The following is a 15,373-nucleotide window of genomic DNA, read 5'->3' as shown; positions in this document are numbered from 1 at the left end:
ATATTTGAAATTTTGGGTGAAGCACAGCCACAGGGGTTAATTTATTACATTTTTCCGTCGATACTAAACAATGCTTATATCCCACAGAAAACTCATATCGATAAACAAATTTATCCTCGTATCAACTCAAATACATACCGCTGTTAACATCACTGAGCATGGAAATGGATAGTATTCTCGCTGGCGCTGCAGCTTCAGTGGTAAAACAATCATTTTACTCTCACCAGTGTGAGAGTTGTCAAGCTCATGGATGAAGCTTGAAGGATCAAAAGCATTTCAATAACATTACAGAACGCTCTGAAGCAGATGGAGAACTAACAAAGAAAGGAAACCTTTACACATGATGATTAAGCAGTGTCAAAATATCCCTAGTGATTACAATCAGTCGCACTGGTTGAAAGAAAATAGAACAATCCAGAAAAATAGGCTAACAATCTGAAACTAAGAACAGCAACGCAAATTCTTAGATGCCTCTGTAGAGGTTCAGGAAAAGGGTAAAAAGAAAAGAAAATGAAGGGAGAAAAAAGGGGGGAAATAAGCCAAATTCCTCATAAATGATACATATTGCTGCTGATGCTGAATTTATCAGCCCTGGTGCTTCTGACCACAATGGAAACCAATCAGATGTCTGTAACTACAAAACAAGATAATGCCTCCCACCAAATTATACATTTATGGAAGTACCATCCACAGCAGCACCTGTTAAAAATGTGATCTTGAGGAAATATATGCAATCACAACCTCATTTAGCATAAACCCTATAAATCAGCACTGCGCCTCCGTAGAAGTTTCACAGGAAATAATCAGGTGTTCTGCGAGTTACATCTGGTTCTCCTCTTCTTGGGGCTGGCTCAAACTGCATGTTTGAGAAGGTCGAACATCATTAGACTACCTTAGGAAACCATGCAGCCAAACAGAAGTAGATGTGTACAAATGAATGATAAGTTAGTAGTTCAAAGCAGCAACAGGAAAATAATTTTCTTTAAATCAACATAAAGGCCATTAACATTAGTCATGCATCGTCACTTGTCTAACAATTAGCAAGCCAAAGCTCTTGTTTTGAAAATCATAAGGTGTAGTGTCATACTGTTTTCAAAGAGTGATGCCACAGTTCCTATATTAGCAGGAAAAAGTTTCACCTTTTTCATATGTTGGAAGAGGAAATCAAATAATCCTACCCTCCACAAGTTTAAATAAACTAGAAATTACTAACATATAATTTCTTCAATATGCTTCTGTTTTAATAGATTGAATGGTTCAGGATCATATGGATCATTGTAATGTATGTGATATTACAGTGGGAGAGGTTTGCGAACAAAAGAGGCTGAAAATTTACCTGGATAAAAGTGTGCCCATTGCAATCATCAACCTCCAAGATAGACGCCATATTTCCACATCGATAGCAATAATTAGGCGCACTAAATATGGTGACCACCTTTTGTTCCTGTTTCATGAAATTGAAATTTAACAAAAATTAAAAGGCCAAAACAGCTGTTGCAGATTCAAAGATTGAAAAGTGTGAACAAATACATGTCCCCAGTTGTATCCCTCCATGACTAATTGATGAGCTCTAGCTATCAGCTTAAGGTTATTGGTGTGGTTGAATTGCTCTGATATGTCCTGAAATCATCACGTGTGCAAGTCAAAACATAAATAAACTAAATTAAAAAAATAAAATCAAAATCAAAATGTCTTACTTGTCCAAAAGTATATCCTGCACCACGGGGAGAAATACCCCAGCCGCATCGATCGTCAGGGTCAGACCACAAAAGATCACACATAGGCCCCTCATGAGGAACTTCTTGGATGCGATCAAAGTTGCGTATGTTATCAAGGGTCTCAATTGATGGTGATAGCCCACCATGCAAACAAAATATTTCTGATTCAACCTGAAGTTTCAACAAGACAGATTTCAAATAATTTAACTTCACAATTGATATCAGGCTGATATAGTAACAATAACAAAGTTAGGCATTATTGGATGTGACTAATGATTTCAAACACAAAAGACAATGACAGTCGGATTCTTACACATTATTCTCATATTTTCAAGAGAATAACATAAAAAATAATTAGGCTTTAAGAGACTTGAATCACAACTTAAGTACTACGTGATGTACAGTGACATGCATTAAAAAAAAATGATAACTACAAGTTCAAAATAAACGACAAAGGGTTTAACTTTCAAAATTTAAGTACTATGTGGTCTATTTTTCAATAGGTTTGACTTTCAAGAAAACCAGAACACATATTTAGAAGGAAAAAACTTTGGTCAAATAACAAGATATATTGAGACCATCTGTCATTCACAACAAGATGCCAGAAAGAATTTCATGAACCAAACTATATTAATTATGACAAGAAATATGAAGGCATAGCATCATAGACCAAATCTACTCATTATAGAAGTTTCACATGTATCTGGGCCATTGATAAATGCCAGCGGATAAGATGATGACCAACACCTTGAAATAGTTTTTCTCAACCAAATATATTGCATATTTAAATTGTACGAAAAAATATTATATACTTAGCAAAGCTAATGAAGAAACTGTTAGAAAGTAAAACTAAATTAAAAAAAAAAAGCTCCAGTACACACCAATGCCGTCAAAGGGAAATAATCAAAAAGATCTGTAAAGATCTTCCAAACGTTTGCATTGCCATACCTACCAAAACACAATGAAAGAATTATTAGTAACTTTGTTGGAAAGAGAAGTAGGTCACTTGCAATTATGTATAACGAGTAAGTACAATAAGAGTTCATGTATGAGGCGCTCATAACATGTTCGATGGGAATGCATATTGCATTTCTTTTTATAGATCAACAGAGTTTAGTTAAATATTTCAACTTCACTGATCATAAAACCAACAATCAGAGAATAATCAATGAGATGAGAAATAATATTACAATATGCAAAGTAACTCACTTCCTTAAGCACTCGTCATAAAATCCATAAACCTGAGTAATCTGCAATTCAGTATAAAAATTATTGAGTGCAAAGCCATTCATCTATGTCATAACAAACTGAAAAATGAATAAAATAGGAACCAGATTATATACAAGCTCTTCAGTAGCTTACTAGCCCTTATTCTCCTTATGGGAATATATTTGCAAATAAAACTGTCAACTTAAAATTACAGGGGTAAAAGATAATGTTTACCTGCCGGCTCTCATGGTTTCCTCTAAGAATCGTAATTCGCTGAGCATATCGAACCTTCAAGGCTACCAGAAGCTGCTCATTTGCATAGATCAAATCAGTCTGACATATACTAATTACACAAAGACGTACTAAACAGTAGATGCCACAATCTGCTTGATTCTAAGGAACCCAAATAAAGTATTCATAAGTTATTATATTTCAACATGTTTGGATATTAATTTAATGTTTTTATCTATACAAGAGAAGACCAAATCAGCCAAGCGAAATAATAGGGAAGCAATGGAAGTAGTGTGCCAGAATTTCTAAGACACTCAAGTTATTCCCAGATTAGATGGAGCTACAAGTACAGGGCCTTCAAATGAACCAACATAATCTCAGCGAACCTTCACCAGACCAATAATTCAAGAAAGTGTAAATTGACAAGCAACAAAGATGAGCAAATTATTCAAATTATCAAGTACGACCTTAATATGAGTGCATGACAGAAACATAGCTTAAAAGAGAATATCAAGATAGAGATGAAGATACATAAAGACAGAGCTAAGTATTGCAAGAAAAATGCGATTCTTTTTCTTAACAGGTATTTTAAAACATGTACATTATATCGATATCCAGTTTTCATTTTAGTGCCCACTGATGAATTTGGTTTAATCTCTCAATCATGCTGCATGGAAGTTGGCATTGAGTGGTACATTCAGCACAAAAGTATTAACATGTATGGGCATGGTACATGGGGTATCCATTTCGAGCACCCCCCCCCCCCCCCCTAGCCAGAAGAAAAAAAGGTAAGAAATAGAAATAGGTGGAAGCATATTGATTGGTAAGAAATAGTAATTGAAGTGCAAGAACTAAGAACTTGAACCTAAGAAAACTGTAGTCTAATTTGTTACTTAAATTGAAAGAATAATGTACACTTTAGCAATCTTTTCTCTTACCGTGACAGTTTCAACTGAATAGTACCCTCGATCAACATAATCTCCCATAAATAGATAGTTTGTATCTGGGCACTAGCAATAAGAAAAAGATATTGTCAAAATATTGCTAAAAAACAGATTGTCTTACACAATAAAAGGAAAGTTATATTAGAATTCTAATTGTAAATATTTCACTGTATTTTTTCACTTAATGCAATTGAAGCATAAAAATATAAGACATAAAATAGGTACCTTCCCTCCAATTCGAAATAGTTCAGCTAGATCATGAAATTGGCCATGAATATCACCACAGATTGTCACAGGGCTTTTTACAGGCTGCAGTAAAGGACAACTGCTTAGTTACACATTTATTCATAGTACCTTGTTATGATCATGGAACAAAAATAAGATTCTCTCAACTGCAATTTCAGCTCCAAGTACACCATTAAAGCTCAAAAATAAATTTAAAAATTGGAATACTTTTCCTGTCAAGTGATGACTAGATATCACAATCCATGACAGCAGAGTTTCCATGATGGAACTAAGACTTTTTAGAAAGAACATTCTAGACAAGCTCATCTTAATTCTAATCATAGTAGCAGCACTTGCTTTCTATCACTGACTTCTACACATCTATTCACGCTTTAATGGAGAACATGCAAGACCCCAATATACTGTGGCGAACATGGTTTAAGTAATGAAAACTAAAACTCAAATAAATGTTTATTAAATGTTTATTCTCGACCACGTCACTTATTAAATGTTTATTCTCAATATACTGGATGTGCATGCATTGCATAAGTATCATTGAGAACAAAAAGAAAAAAAAACCAAGATAAAAGTTGAGAAGTATTCGCCTTCTTGGTTTTAACTGACTTAAATCAACAAAGTAATGACAAGTAGAACTGAACTGTGTGATTTGACTTATGATACACAATACAATTAAATATGATCACTTAAAAATAGCCAACATTAAGTGCAACAACTGACCAAATTAAGTGGTTCGATATTCACTAGTTGATGAGACACTGATGATTTTTTGGTACCAAAAAAGAATCCCTCAAAACATGTTGGCAAGCAGAAACACTACAATATATTGGGAACTTAGAATATGAAATTAATTGACATTTTGGTTTCAATATCCTCTTTACTTTTTCAATAAAACCACATTCCTGGATGATATACATCTCTCTGGTGTCCAAGGTGACAAAGGCCTTGCATTATAGCTTTAATCCCCACTTACTTCTAAATTCTAGAATGTTCTCTTCTGTGTGACTCAGCTAGCATTACACGTATCTTAGTGTGCTATGTTCAAAAGCATTATCTCCTTATAAAGACGAATAGAAAAATGTAGTGCACATGAGGATAGCAAATAAAATCCCACTCTTTGCAATTGTTATGCAAAATCAAACAACCCAAAATATAAAGGCCTTACCTGGACATTGCTTTCTTGCATCAATATCTCTTTTGCCTTCTCACATAATACCCTAACCTGAAAAAGAGGTCAATCTTTTGAAACCTAAAGAGGCAAGTCTGAAAAGTTATTAAAAAAAATTGACCAGCGTTAAACTTTCCCATTCTAACAGGAACGGGATCCTTCCTAGTTTCAGTAATAGCGTTGAACTTGAGAACGAGAGAGAAAGGGAAAAGAATCTTCTGATCCTCTCCAAATTCTATTCAGCAAGAGATCAAGTACAGGAGGCACATCTCCAGCTAAAAGAATATCCATACAACAGATCCGCCTTATCCGACAATTAATCCATATGCAACAGCCCCAAACTCTACCGCACCCCCACCAATTTACCAATACAGAACACTAATATCACCAGATCCCGCAAATAAACCCGTTTACCCACACAAACCATTCTTCTTCCACCTACACACACCTCCATTCGATCCTCCAGCACAAAAAACTAGGGCATCGAAGCTGTACTGAAAGGAAACGGCTAACCTCTTGTTCAGAGAGCGGCTTGCACTGCATGAGCTGCGCGATCTGCTCATCGAGGTTGCCATGGGAGCTGGACGCCGCCGGATTCGTGGTGCTCATCTCTTCTCCTTCAGCCCGCGCGGAAGCCCTATGAATCCTAAACCTAGATTTCGATCCCCCTGCTGCTTCCTCGTTCCCTCTCTAGACGCCTCTCTCTGCTTCACAGGTTTGAGAATAGCGAATGGGGGTAGAGAGAGCGAGAGAGAGAGAGTAAATAAATTATAATCTCTCGGGTTTCTCCTCGGCGACCTCTTTGTATGAACTTTTGTGCTTTTGTCCCTTTCTCTCTCTCGTCCGTCTTCAAGCGATAATTTGTGCGACAGAGAGAAAAGAACAAGAAAAAAAAAAAAGAAAAAACGAGAAGGCGAAAGCATCTTGCTGTGTTCCTCGTAACAGCGTTTTAGGTCGTCCGCCACGTGTCACCTTTTGATGGGTGTCCCCTCGCTAACTAGCAATTCTTAGATGGATCAATCAATCCTATGTCGGTATGTTTACCTGAGACGCAGCGCGGTTACGAGACGACTCCTTAATTAAGAGCTTATGACAGAGATTATAAGCTTGACTTTGGATTGGGGTTGGTAGATTAGGGTTTGTACCGCTCTTTCCTACCATCAACATCTGAAATCGACCTAAATTTTAAATAATTATTATAAAGAAAATTATTTAATAGTTTAACTTGAGTATAAAAGAAAATCCTATTCCATTATAAATTATGTCAAATATGAGATAATATTTTAGAGTAGAAAAAATATAATAATCTCTATGTTTGAGATATTTTTATTCCAGATCTTGATGGGATAAAAAGCTTAGATTATATTTGGAGTTTAGTTGGACACCATAAAAATCTCAATGCTTAGATTATATATGATCAACTATACAATATTTGTATGTAACGTGGTTAAGTTTCATATAATTAGGGTCTTTTATAGAAATAATTAGAACCACGGGGTGGATTTATACTTCCCTTCAAAAGTAGGCGACAAGTAGAGAGAGAATTTCGTGTTGGAGTCGAAAAAAAAGGGAGATATTTGAGTTCTTTTAAACTTGTCTATCTCTTCCAGCTTTATTAGGGTTTCCTCCTTTGCTTCTCCGTCTTCTAGCGACGAACCGATCGGAAGGTATCTCATCGCTCTTCTCTTCTCCTCTCCAGGTGTGTCTCTAAGAACAATTTATACACTTGTGGCAAATACCATCTGTTTTAGTTTCAATTTGTTCCTTCTTTAATGCTTCTATAGTCTTTTTGGGGGCTTTCCACATTTAACCGAGACAAAGTTTTGATTTTTATGTCGATTTCTTTGTTCGGCAGGAAACATCAGTTAGGGTTTTGATCGATTTCTTTATTGGGGATTGGATCTGCTGTGAAATTTTTCTACTGGTCTGAAGGAATCGCTGGTTTAGGGTTTAGATAGTTTACCAAAGTTATGCGAAACTCATGGGCTGATGCAGTTGCGAACGCCGAGAGCTCGGCGCCCGCAACTGGTGCTTCCGCTGGAAATTCCACTGCCGCTGCTCCTCGTGGCACTCGTGGCACTTACGTCCCTCCTCATCTTCGCAACCGACCGGTGACTTCTGAGATCCCTGCTCCGTCCCCAGTCGACGTTCCTCGTGCAACTGAGTATGCTGGCGCCGTTGGTGGTCATCGCCTGGGCGGTAACCCTGTTCACGATGTGAGCCGTTCTGGCTTTGGTGGTGGTAGCCACGCTGGAGGTGGCAGTGGATGGAACTCCAGAACTGGTGGATGGGATCGAAGGCCTCAGCGTGAGGCAAACCCTTTTGCAAATGATGAGGCTGCTGAGGCTGCATTTGATGGGGAGGAGAACACGGCAATCAATTTCGATGCTTATGAGGATATCCCTGTGGAGACGAGTGGCAAGAATGTGCCTCCAGCGGTGAACACATTTGCAGAGATTGATTTGGGGGATGCATTGAATGAGAACATTCGGAGGTGCAAGTATGTGAGGCCAACTCCAGTCCAGCGTCATGCAATTCCCATCTCCCTTGCAGGGCGGGACCTGATGGCATGTGCTCAGACGGGTTCAGGAAAGACGGCAGCCTTCTGCTTCCCGATCATCAGCGGGATCTTGAGGGGGCCACCCCCTCAGAGGCCAAGAGGATCAAGGACTGCATACCCACTTGCATTGGTTTTGTCTCCTACCAGGGAGCTTTCCGCCCAAGTATGTTCAAATTTCATAAGTGTTTCTGAATACTGGCTTACTATAGCTACTTCAGGCTTTCTTTTTTTTTATTTGTTTTCCTTTTATTTTCATGCATTAGATACATGATGAAGCAAGAAAATTCGCTTATCAAACTGGTGTCAGGGTGGTTGTTGCTTATGGAGGAGCACCAATTAACCAACAGGTTTTCATTTCAAATCTTTTTTCTCAATTTTTTTCCTGACTTGGATTTGATTCTGTTTTCTATGTTTTTCTGGTCTATTCATCTGCTCAAGTATTAAGGTTTTTATTTGCTCTTTAATTTTTTTGCTTCTATTATGAGAGTATTAAATTGCAATGTTGTTGAAGAAAGGTGTCCTGCTTCAATTTTTCTACTCATTTCACTATGTAAGCCTGTCCCTATGTTCCTAAATGCAAGGATTGCCCTTGATTGGCGTGGGGAAGCACACTCCATGCTGGTAGCGGCAAGAGAAGACCTTGTTTATCTAGTGCTGGCCTCTATCAGCCATGTGCCGCAGCTCCTTCTAAAGTTGGAAGAGATCATGCAAGGAGTCTCTTGAGCTTCAGCTGTTCATTCTAAGCCCAATGTGTCTTTCAATACCATTGAAAGAGATATTATGAGCTGCAGTTTAGTTAATGCTCTTGGATGGTGGTTCTTCAGCTTGAGGCTTTTGAGCTCTCAAAATTGGTCTTATTTGGTGTGGCATCCTTGTCGAGATCTATTCCCTTCAAACTTCCATTTGTTGTTTCTGAATTAATTACCATAGATTTCCATACTCTATTATATAGATATGTTAGGATCTTCGGTGCACAAAATTAGACCAAATTGTTGAAAGTCCCTATTAATATTTTCATTCTTTCTTATGATCTCCTTTTATTGTTGTATGTTTGCGTGATGATCCACCATACACTAGCTTAATTGTAGAAGCCCTTTAATCCAATATGACCTATTGAGTAAGGACTACACCTAATTTGGTTGGCTGAAATCAGTTTATCTGGAACTTCTTCAGATTTTGGCTGCATTGGACCATATTGGGGCTGAAATTAATTTACTAGAAAGGAACTATAGGAAGACCAAAGACCAACCTAAGGTCAAAATGGTTGAAGTGTAAATGCGATGTTACTGCTCTTGATTTGTAATTCCAGAAGAATAAACTTTTTATGCAGAAAAAAGGTAATGAATATCAAGGAAGAGAAGGAGAATAAAATGTGAAACAGTTGGATGGAGGAATGGAAAAGGAGGAATATCAAGACAGATAAAGGGATCGAGAAACTACCTTTTCTTTATCGGTTGATCCATCAAAATTGATTATTACATACTTGTGTGGATACCAATTTTGAGAAAAACTTATCTGTCCTAAAGGTCTTCTAATGAATCAAGGTTTGGGGAGGAGAGGTTGGCCATGTGATGAAATGCCTCATTGATAGTGAAACGATTCTAAATTGAGGGCTCTATGTCACTGCAAATGTTCAATACCATCAAAATTCATTGTTGTACTGCATCGTACCTAATATTCTTCATACTTCTGATAGCCTGTTCAATCATCATCCAGGTTCATTAAGTTTTTGATTTAGAATTTTTTGCTCAACAGTTGCCGTGTTTTAAGATGATTTATCAGATCAAAAAAATTAGACATGTTGCAGTGGCAATATTTATGTATTGTTTTTTTTTTAATGAAATGCTAATTTTCTTATCACATTTTATACATTCTGGCAGTTGAGGGACCTTGAAAGGGGTGTTGAAATTCTTGTGGCAACTCCTGGTCGTTTAGTGGATTTGCTGGAGAGGGCCAGAGTTTCACTGCAGATGATACAATATTTAGCTCTAGATGAAGCTGATAGAATGCTTGACATGGGATTTGAGCCACAAATCCGTAAGATTGTTGAGCAAATGGACATGCCTCCACAAGGTGTAAGACAGACCATGCTGTTCAGTGCCACGTTTCCGAAAGAGATACAGGTTTTTTTTTTCCTAGTGATTACTCTTGCAGTTTAGATTTTTTTTTGTTTTTTTCATTTGTATTAGGAGGCATAACAGGGGTTTTTAGTTGTTGGAACCTTCTTCTTTTTTTATGCAAAGTAACTTGTTTGTTCTTCTCTAATATATTCTATGGGTTCTATTGTGGTAATAATTGTTCATCTTTTCTGCATTATTTTGATCTGAAGAATATGGTTCAGCTTGTTTTTATGATTATGATTCTACATATGCTTAAGCTTAAATATAGTTTTGTAATGATTAGTCTATATTTCTTTCTGACATTTTAACTTCTTGTGCAGAGATTGGCTTCTGATTTCCTTTCCGATTATATCTTTCTTTCCGTTGGTAGGGTTGGTTCTAGTACTGATTTGATTGTCCAGAGAGTTGAGTTTGTTCTTGAGTCCGACAAAAGAAGCCACCTTATGGACCTTATTCATGCCCAGAGAGCTAATGGTGATCATGGAAGGGTAGTTCCCATTTCATTCTGTGAATATCAGTTGTTTTACTATATTCTTTCCTTTTTACATAAGAGTGGTCTGAGACTATTTGAGTAAATATTCCTGTTCACCTCATATTCACATGCAGCTAATTGTTTAGAATTATGATCTTATATGATATTGAGCATTTCACTTATAGGAGTTGCTTTGATTCTTGTAGCAATCTCTGACTTTGGTATTCGTGGAGACAAAGAGAGGGGCCGACTCATTGGAGCACTGGTTGTGTATGAATGGGTTTCCTGCAACTACAATTCATGGAGATAGGACGCAACAGGTAGGAGAATCATTATTGATCACTTTATATCTTGATTGTCATTAAAACATGTTATTGTTGTTCATATATTTATCACCCTCAATTTTATGGAGAACAAAAGTTGTTTCTAGTGAGTGAAGTTGTCAAAATAACATTTGATGGTTCAAACGTTTACAATTGTTTAGACATCTACTAGAAGCACTTGCATAAAGAAATGTAATTAACTTCGGTAGGTCTAAAATGTAAACCAATAGAGGCCCTTATTTATGATAAAATCTTCATTCAGTGATCACCTTGTACATGGGTGAAGTTTTCTTTTTTAGTTTTTACTGTAAAATTCGCATTCTTGAATCAAGGCTGCGTAAGTGTTATATTTGCTAAAAGTTGGACATACTATATGAAAGTGTAGGATGATGAAGCACCTCGATGCATTCATGAACCGTTTGGAATCTCTTAGTTGCATGAGTTTTGGGGTCAATTTTGCAAGGCGTGGTGGTTATATTCTGATGAAGCATTGTGATTTTGGGTGCTTATTATAGGGTGACATAATTTTTTGAAAAGGAATAGCCTGCATTGCTATAAAAGTAAGTTCGCCTGATGCATAGAAACACACACAATAATACATAATTGCCTCATTTCAAGTGTTCCCATAGCGCATCAGCTAGCTGGCCTAGTGATGGATTAAAAATATCTGATAGTCTTTCTTAGTGCTTGTCAGATGATTTGATTACTCCAGCCCTAGTTGATTGTGGATCAAAAAAGTTCTTGTTTGCTTGTCAGATTATTTGATTACCTCAGTCTTCAGATGATTGTGGTTCCTCATGGAATTCATTTTGTTCTGGAGGCTGACTCCACTTTTTCTAGAAATTGTTTTGGACAATCTTGAACTTTATGCTGCTACGTGACTGCTCCTGTAGTCCTGTTGTTGGGTTTTGTGGTCTGTGACATTTCATTCATATCATCATGCAGGAAAGGGAGTATGCACTGAGATCATTCAAGAGTGGAGCAACTCCAATTCTTGTGGCAACTGATGTGGCAGCACGTGGTCTTGACATTCCCCATGTGGCGCATGTTATCAATTTTGACCTTCCTAATGACATTGATGACTACGTCCATCGTATTGGAAGGACAGGCAGAGCTGGAAAGAGTGGCCTAGCTACTGCCTTCTTCAATGAAAGCAATTCATCCCTGGCAAGGCCGCTGACTGAGCTTATGCAAGAATCTAACCAGGAGGTGCCCGCTTGGCTAGAGCGGTATGCTGCTCGCTCGTCTTACGGTGGTGGTGGTAGGAATCGTCGATCAGGTGGGGGTGCTAGGTTTGGTGGTCGTGACTTCAGAAGAGACTCCAACAGGGGAGGGGGAGGTGGAGGTGGAGGTGGTGGTTACTATGGCGGAGGAGGATATGGAGCACCTTCAGGGTATGGGGGAGGTGGTGGTGGTGGTGGTCAAGGGATGACCAGTGCTTGGGACTGATTATACCCTGAGAGTATCGGACAGTTTAAATCTATTCATCCTTTTAGGAAGAAATATATCTTTTGATGGGGTTGGCACACTTGGAAGGGTCAAAGTGGTGGTTGATTGTCCTTTTCTTTCTATTCCGCTCATTCACTAACCTCCCTTTCTCATTAGTTTTCTAGTATTGGGAGTGCTATGGATGACTGATGGATTGTTATGGTGGATTAGTAAATGGTCACTAACTGTTCGGTTGAGGATGGTCTTTTATCATATTATTATTTCTTTTTGCCTTTTTGTTTCTTCTTGGATGTAGTATGTAAGCAGAGGCTGCAAGCCTTCTTTTGGCTATTGATTCATCTTGGAGCTTAACATTTTGCTACCCGAGTTTATGGTCGAGAGTCAGGCGATTGCTTATCTTTTGCCTTTTCACACTTTATGTGGTAAATTCTGGTTGGTTTGATATAGTCGACTATTATTAAGATGTGTATATCTATTGTGGATATATACAGATGTATACATAAAATGGATGTTTGGAAAGAGACATTAATGTGATACTTTTGAGAGTAGTAAGCATTCATTATATCAAGTCAAATGTATATTGTGAATTGAGAAATCAAGATCTTTTTATATATGCATCATGTCAGACACCAGATAGATGATACAATTTGATCAAGCTTGTTTAAATATTAGCATGAAATTTGCTATATTATTATATTTGAAATCCTACAGTCTCCTTTTGTTTTTCTCCTCCCAATATTTTATATGGCTATGGGTTTCCATGTGTTCTTCTTATCTTTAGCCAATCTCTAAGTTAACCTTATGGGATCTAAGGATTTGCCTAAATATAAAATCAATTTGGTTTTATTTGATAAAAACCTAGATATAATATCTTAGTAGCCAGCACTCCTTACATATTTGTATAGTAAATGGTCTCATAAACACATTGGCTAGTATTCATCCAAAACAATGCTACCTTCTAATTGGGTTTTTTCTTTACACATGTACACCCCTGCAAAATTTCTTATTTATGTGCATACCCTTCTAAACTTTTTTGATATCTCTAAGGTAAAATCTTAGTAACAAATAAATGAAGTGACATAAATACTCTTAAATAAAGCGAATCTATAAGAATAACGGTTAATTAGAGTTTTGAGATGTATCAATGTAAAAAACTGGAGTTTTTACGGGATATGTATGTAAATATGAATTTTTGAGTGTTAACAATACATCTAAATAACAGATTCTTGAAGGGTCTACATGTAAAAACTCATTCGTATATATAAATATAAATATATATATATATATATATATATATATATATATATATAATGATCTCAACTCGAGCACTTAATTTGTTAAGTAGACGTGCTGTCCAGACCACCCCAACTACCCCAACAATATAACCAATCTCCAACCCCCTTCTATCATCCGAACGTAACAAATTAATACCAACCATCACTTTATTCTTCTCCTTTAATAGAGAGAGAAAGAGAACTTAGGAGATAGGGGAGAGAGAAGCATGTCAAAGCTGCAGAGATCGTCGGTGTCCTTTCGCCGGCAAGGATCGTCGGGCCGCATATGGGACGATCCCGTACACGGCCTCGGCCTCGACCTGAAAAGTGCCGTCGGCACGCCCCGTGCCACTTCTGGGCCGTTGGCCGGCCCTTCCTCTACCCCCAGAGTCAGCAACGTCACGCCGCCTTACGCCCGTCCCCCGGCGGCTCCTAGGCGCCGCCAGAAGCCGCCGCGAGGTTGCAGCTTCTCCGTCGCCTTTTGCACGTGCATCAGACCTCCCTCCGCCACCCCAACTCAATAGAATGGTATAGATGCACCACATTTAATTATTTTCTTTTTCTTTTTTTTTTGGACTTTCTTGTAAAATAAAAAACGGGAGAAGTTAAATGGGAGGGAATGAGGGAGGAGGTCGCAAGTGATTTAATAGACATGCACGTATAATCGTACTTGTGTTGGAATGATCGTCTTTTCTGCTCTCATTTTATGTCATTCTTGTGTTCAATTTCTATGTCTTGATGCTTCTTTTGGAATTAAAGAGAGCACGATGAAATTGAGCTTATAAATCAACTAATGATCCCTTTTCTATCTATCTGCACAAGATTTTTGTTATCGGTGCAGTTTGAATTCCAATTAACTTACATTTATTCAACACGGGCCCCTTAAATTTAAGTATTATCCTATTGGCTTATAATATTGACATACATTATTAATTTGTTCTCTATCTAAGGTTTTAAAAACCTACTGATTATCTAAAATAATATCAATAATTATTTTTTAAGGTTATGGGTTTAAATATTATATCTAACATAAGTTCATCCCCATATTAAGGGCAAGGGCCACACATAATACAGCGTGTGAAAACATGTTATATATTATTGATCCATTTTCTAATAACTAAAGTTCTTAAATCAACTAATTATCTAATATATATATATATATATATATGAATTCGTTGCAGCACAATGCTGATCGTGCAAGCAAGTTATTAGGTCTGTCTCCATTCTTTTCATCACTGCTATTAGTTTAATCACGTAAAACTATTAGGTTTATATTTGGTCATGGCGTAAGACATTTGACTTTGCTTAAATAGCCTGTATTTTGACCAGGTGACAGATGAGAGCGAGGTTTTTGCAATTTAATTATATTTAATTTTTAAATTGAATATATAAAATTGAATGTATATATTTTCTATAGCTAATGTATATTTAATTATATTAGAATGCACATAATTTATATTTATAATACACATTATAGTTTATTACTGTAAATAAAAAATCAATTGCAATTAAATTGTAAAAGCCTAATGAGAGCTTGACATCATATAATAGAATCCGGGAAGATTCATCATTTTTTAAGACAAAATTACAAATGACACCCTGTGTTTTGTCTATATATAAATAAGGCCTCTTTTTATATATATATAATTTATAAATAAAGCC

At 37.0% G+C, this 15,373-nt stretch overlaps 2 protein-coding genes across 3 annotated transcripts; one reads left to right on the top strand and one right to left on the bottom strand.

Moving 5' to 3' along the window:
* Positions 1 to 311: 311 nt before the first annotated feature.
* On the bottom strand, positions 312 to 6,367 carry LOC140759456 (serine/threonine-protein phosphatase PP2A-2 catalytic subunit-like). Its single transcript, XM_073096023.1, has 11 exons — positions 6,027 to 6,367; positions 5,511 to 5,567; positions 4,328 to 4,411; positions 4,097 to 4,168; positions 3,162 to 3,233; positions 2,928 to 2,968; positions 2,600 to 2,666; positions 1,698 to 1,889; positions 1,531 to 1,620; positions 1,337 to 1,444; positions 312 to 856 (listed from the first exon to the last, which is right to left on the bottom strand). Exons 1-11 carry the CDS (start codon positions 6,120 to 6,122, stop codon positions 791 to 793), a joined length of 945 nt encoding a protein of 314 aa, XP_072952124.1. The 5' UTR covers positions 6,123 to 6,367; the 3' UTR covers positions 312 to 790.
* Positions 6,368 to 7,011: 644 nt separating this feature from the next.
* On the top strand, positions 7,012 to 13,005 carry LOC140758913 (DEAD-box ATP-dependent RNA helicase 37-like). 2 transcript variants are annotated; one of them, XM_073095310.1, is made up of 7 exons: positions 7,012 to 7,180; positions 7,369 to 8,236; positions 8,337 to 8,420; positions 9,954 to 10,196; positions 10,514 to 10,681; positions 10,872 to 10,985; positions 11,934 to 13,005. In XM_073095310.1, the coding sequence occupies exons 2-7, from the start codon at positions 7,484 to 7,486 to the stop codon at positions 12,435 to 12,437; spliced, it is 1,866 nt and encodes a 621-aa protein (XP_072951411.1). In that variant the 5' UTR covers positions 7,012 to 7,180; positions 7,369 to 7,483; the 3' UTR covers positions 12,438 to 13,005. The 2 variants fall into 2 exon arrangements, with proteins under 2 accessions (XP_072951411.1, XP_072951410.1); XM_073095309.1 differs by having other exon boundaries at positions 7,012 to 7,212.
* Positions 13,006 to 15,373: the final 2,368 nt, after the last annotated feature.

The sequence above is a fragment of the Typha angustifolia genome, chromosome 4, assembly GCF_048772165.1.
Source record: "Typha angustifolia cultivar Huaian chromosome 4, ASM4877216v1, whole genome shotgun sequence".
NCBI lineage: Eukaryota > Viridiplantae > Streptophyta > Magnoliopsida > Poales > Typhaceae > Typha > Typha angustifolia.
This window is presented reverse-complemented; position numbering and strand designations above follow the sequence as displayed.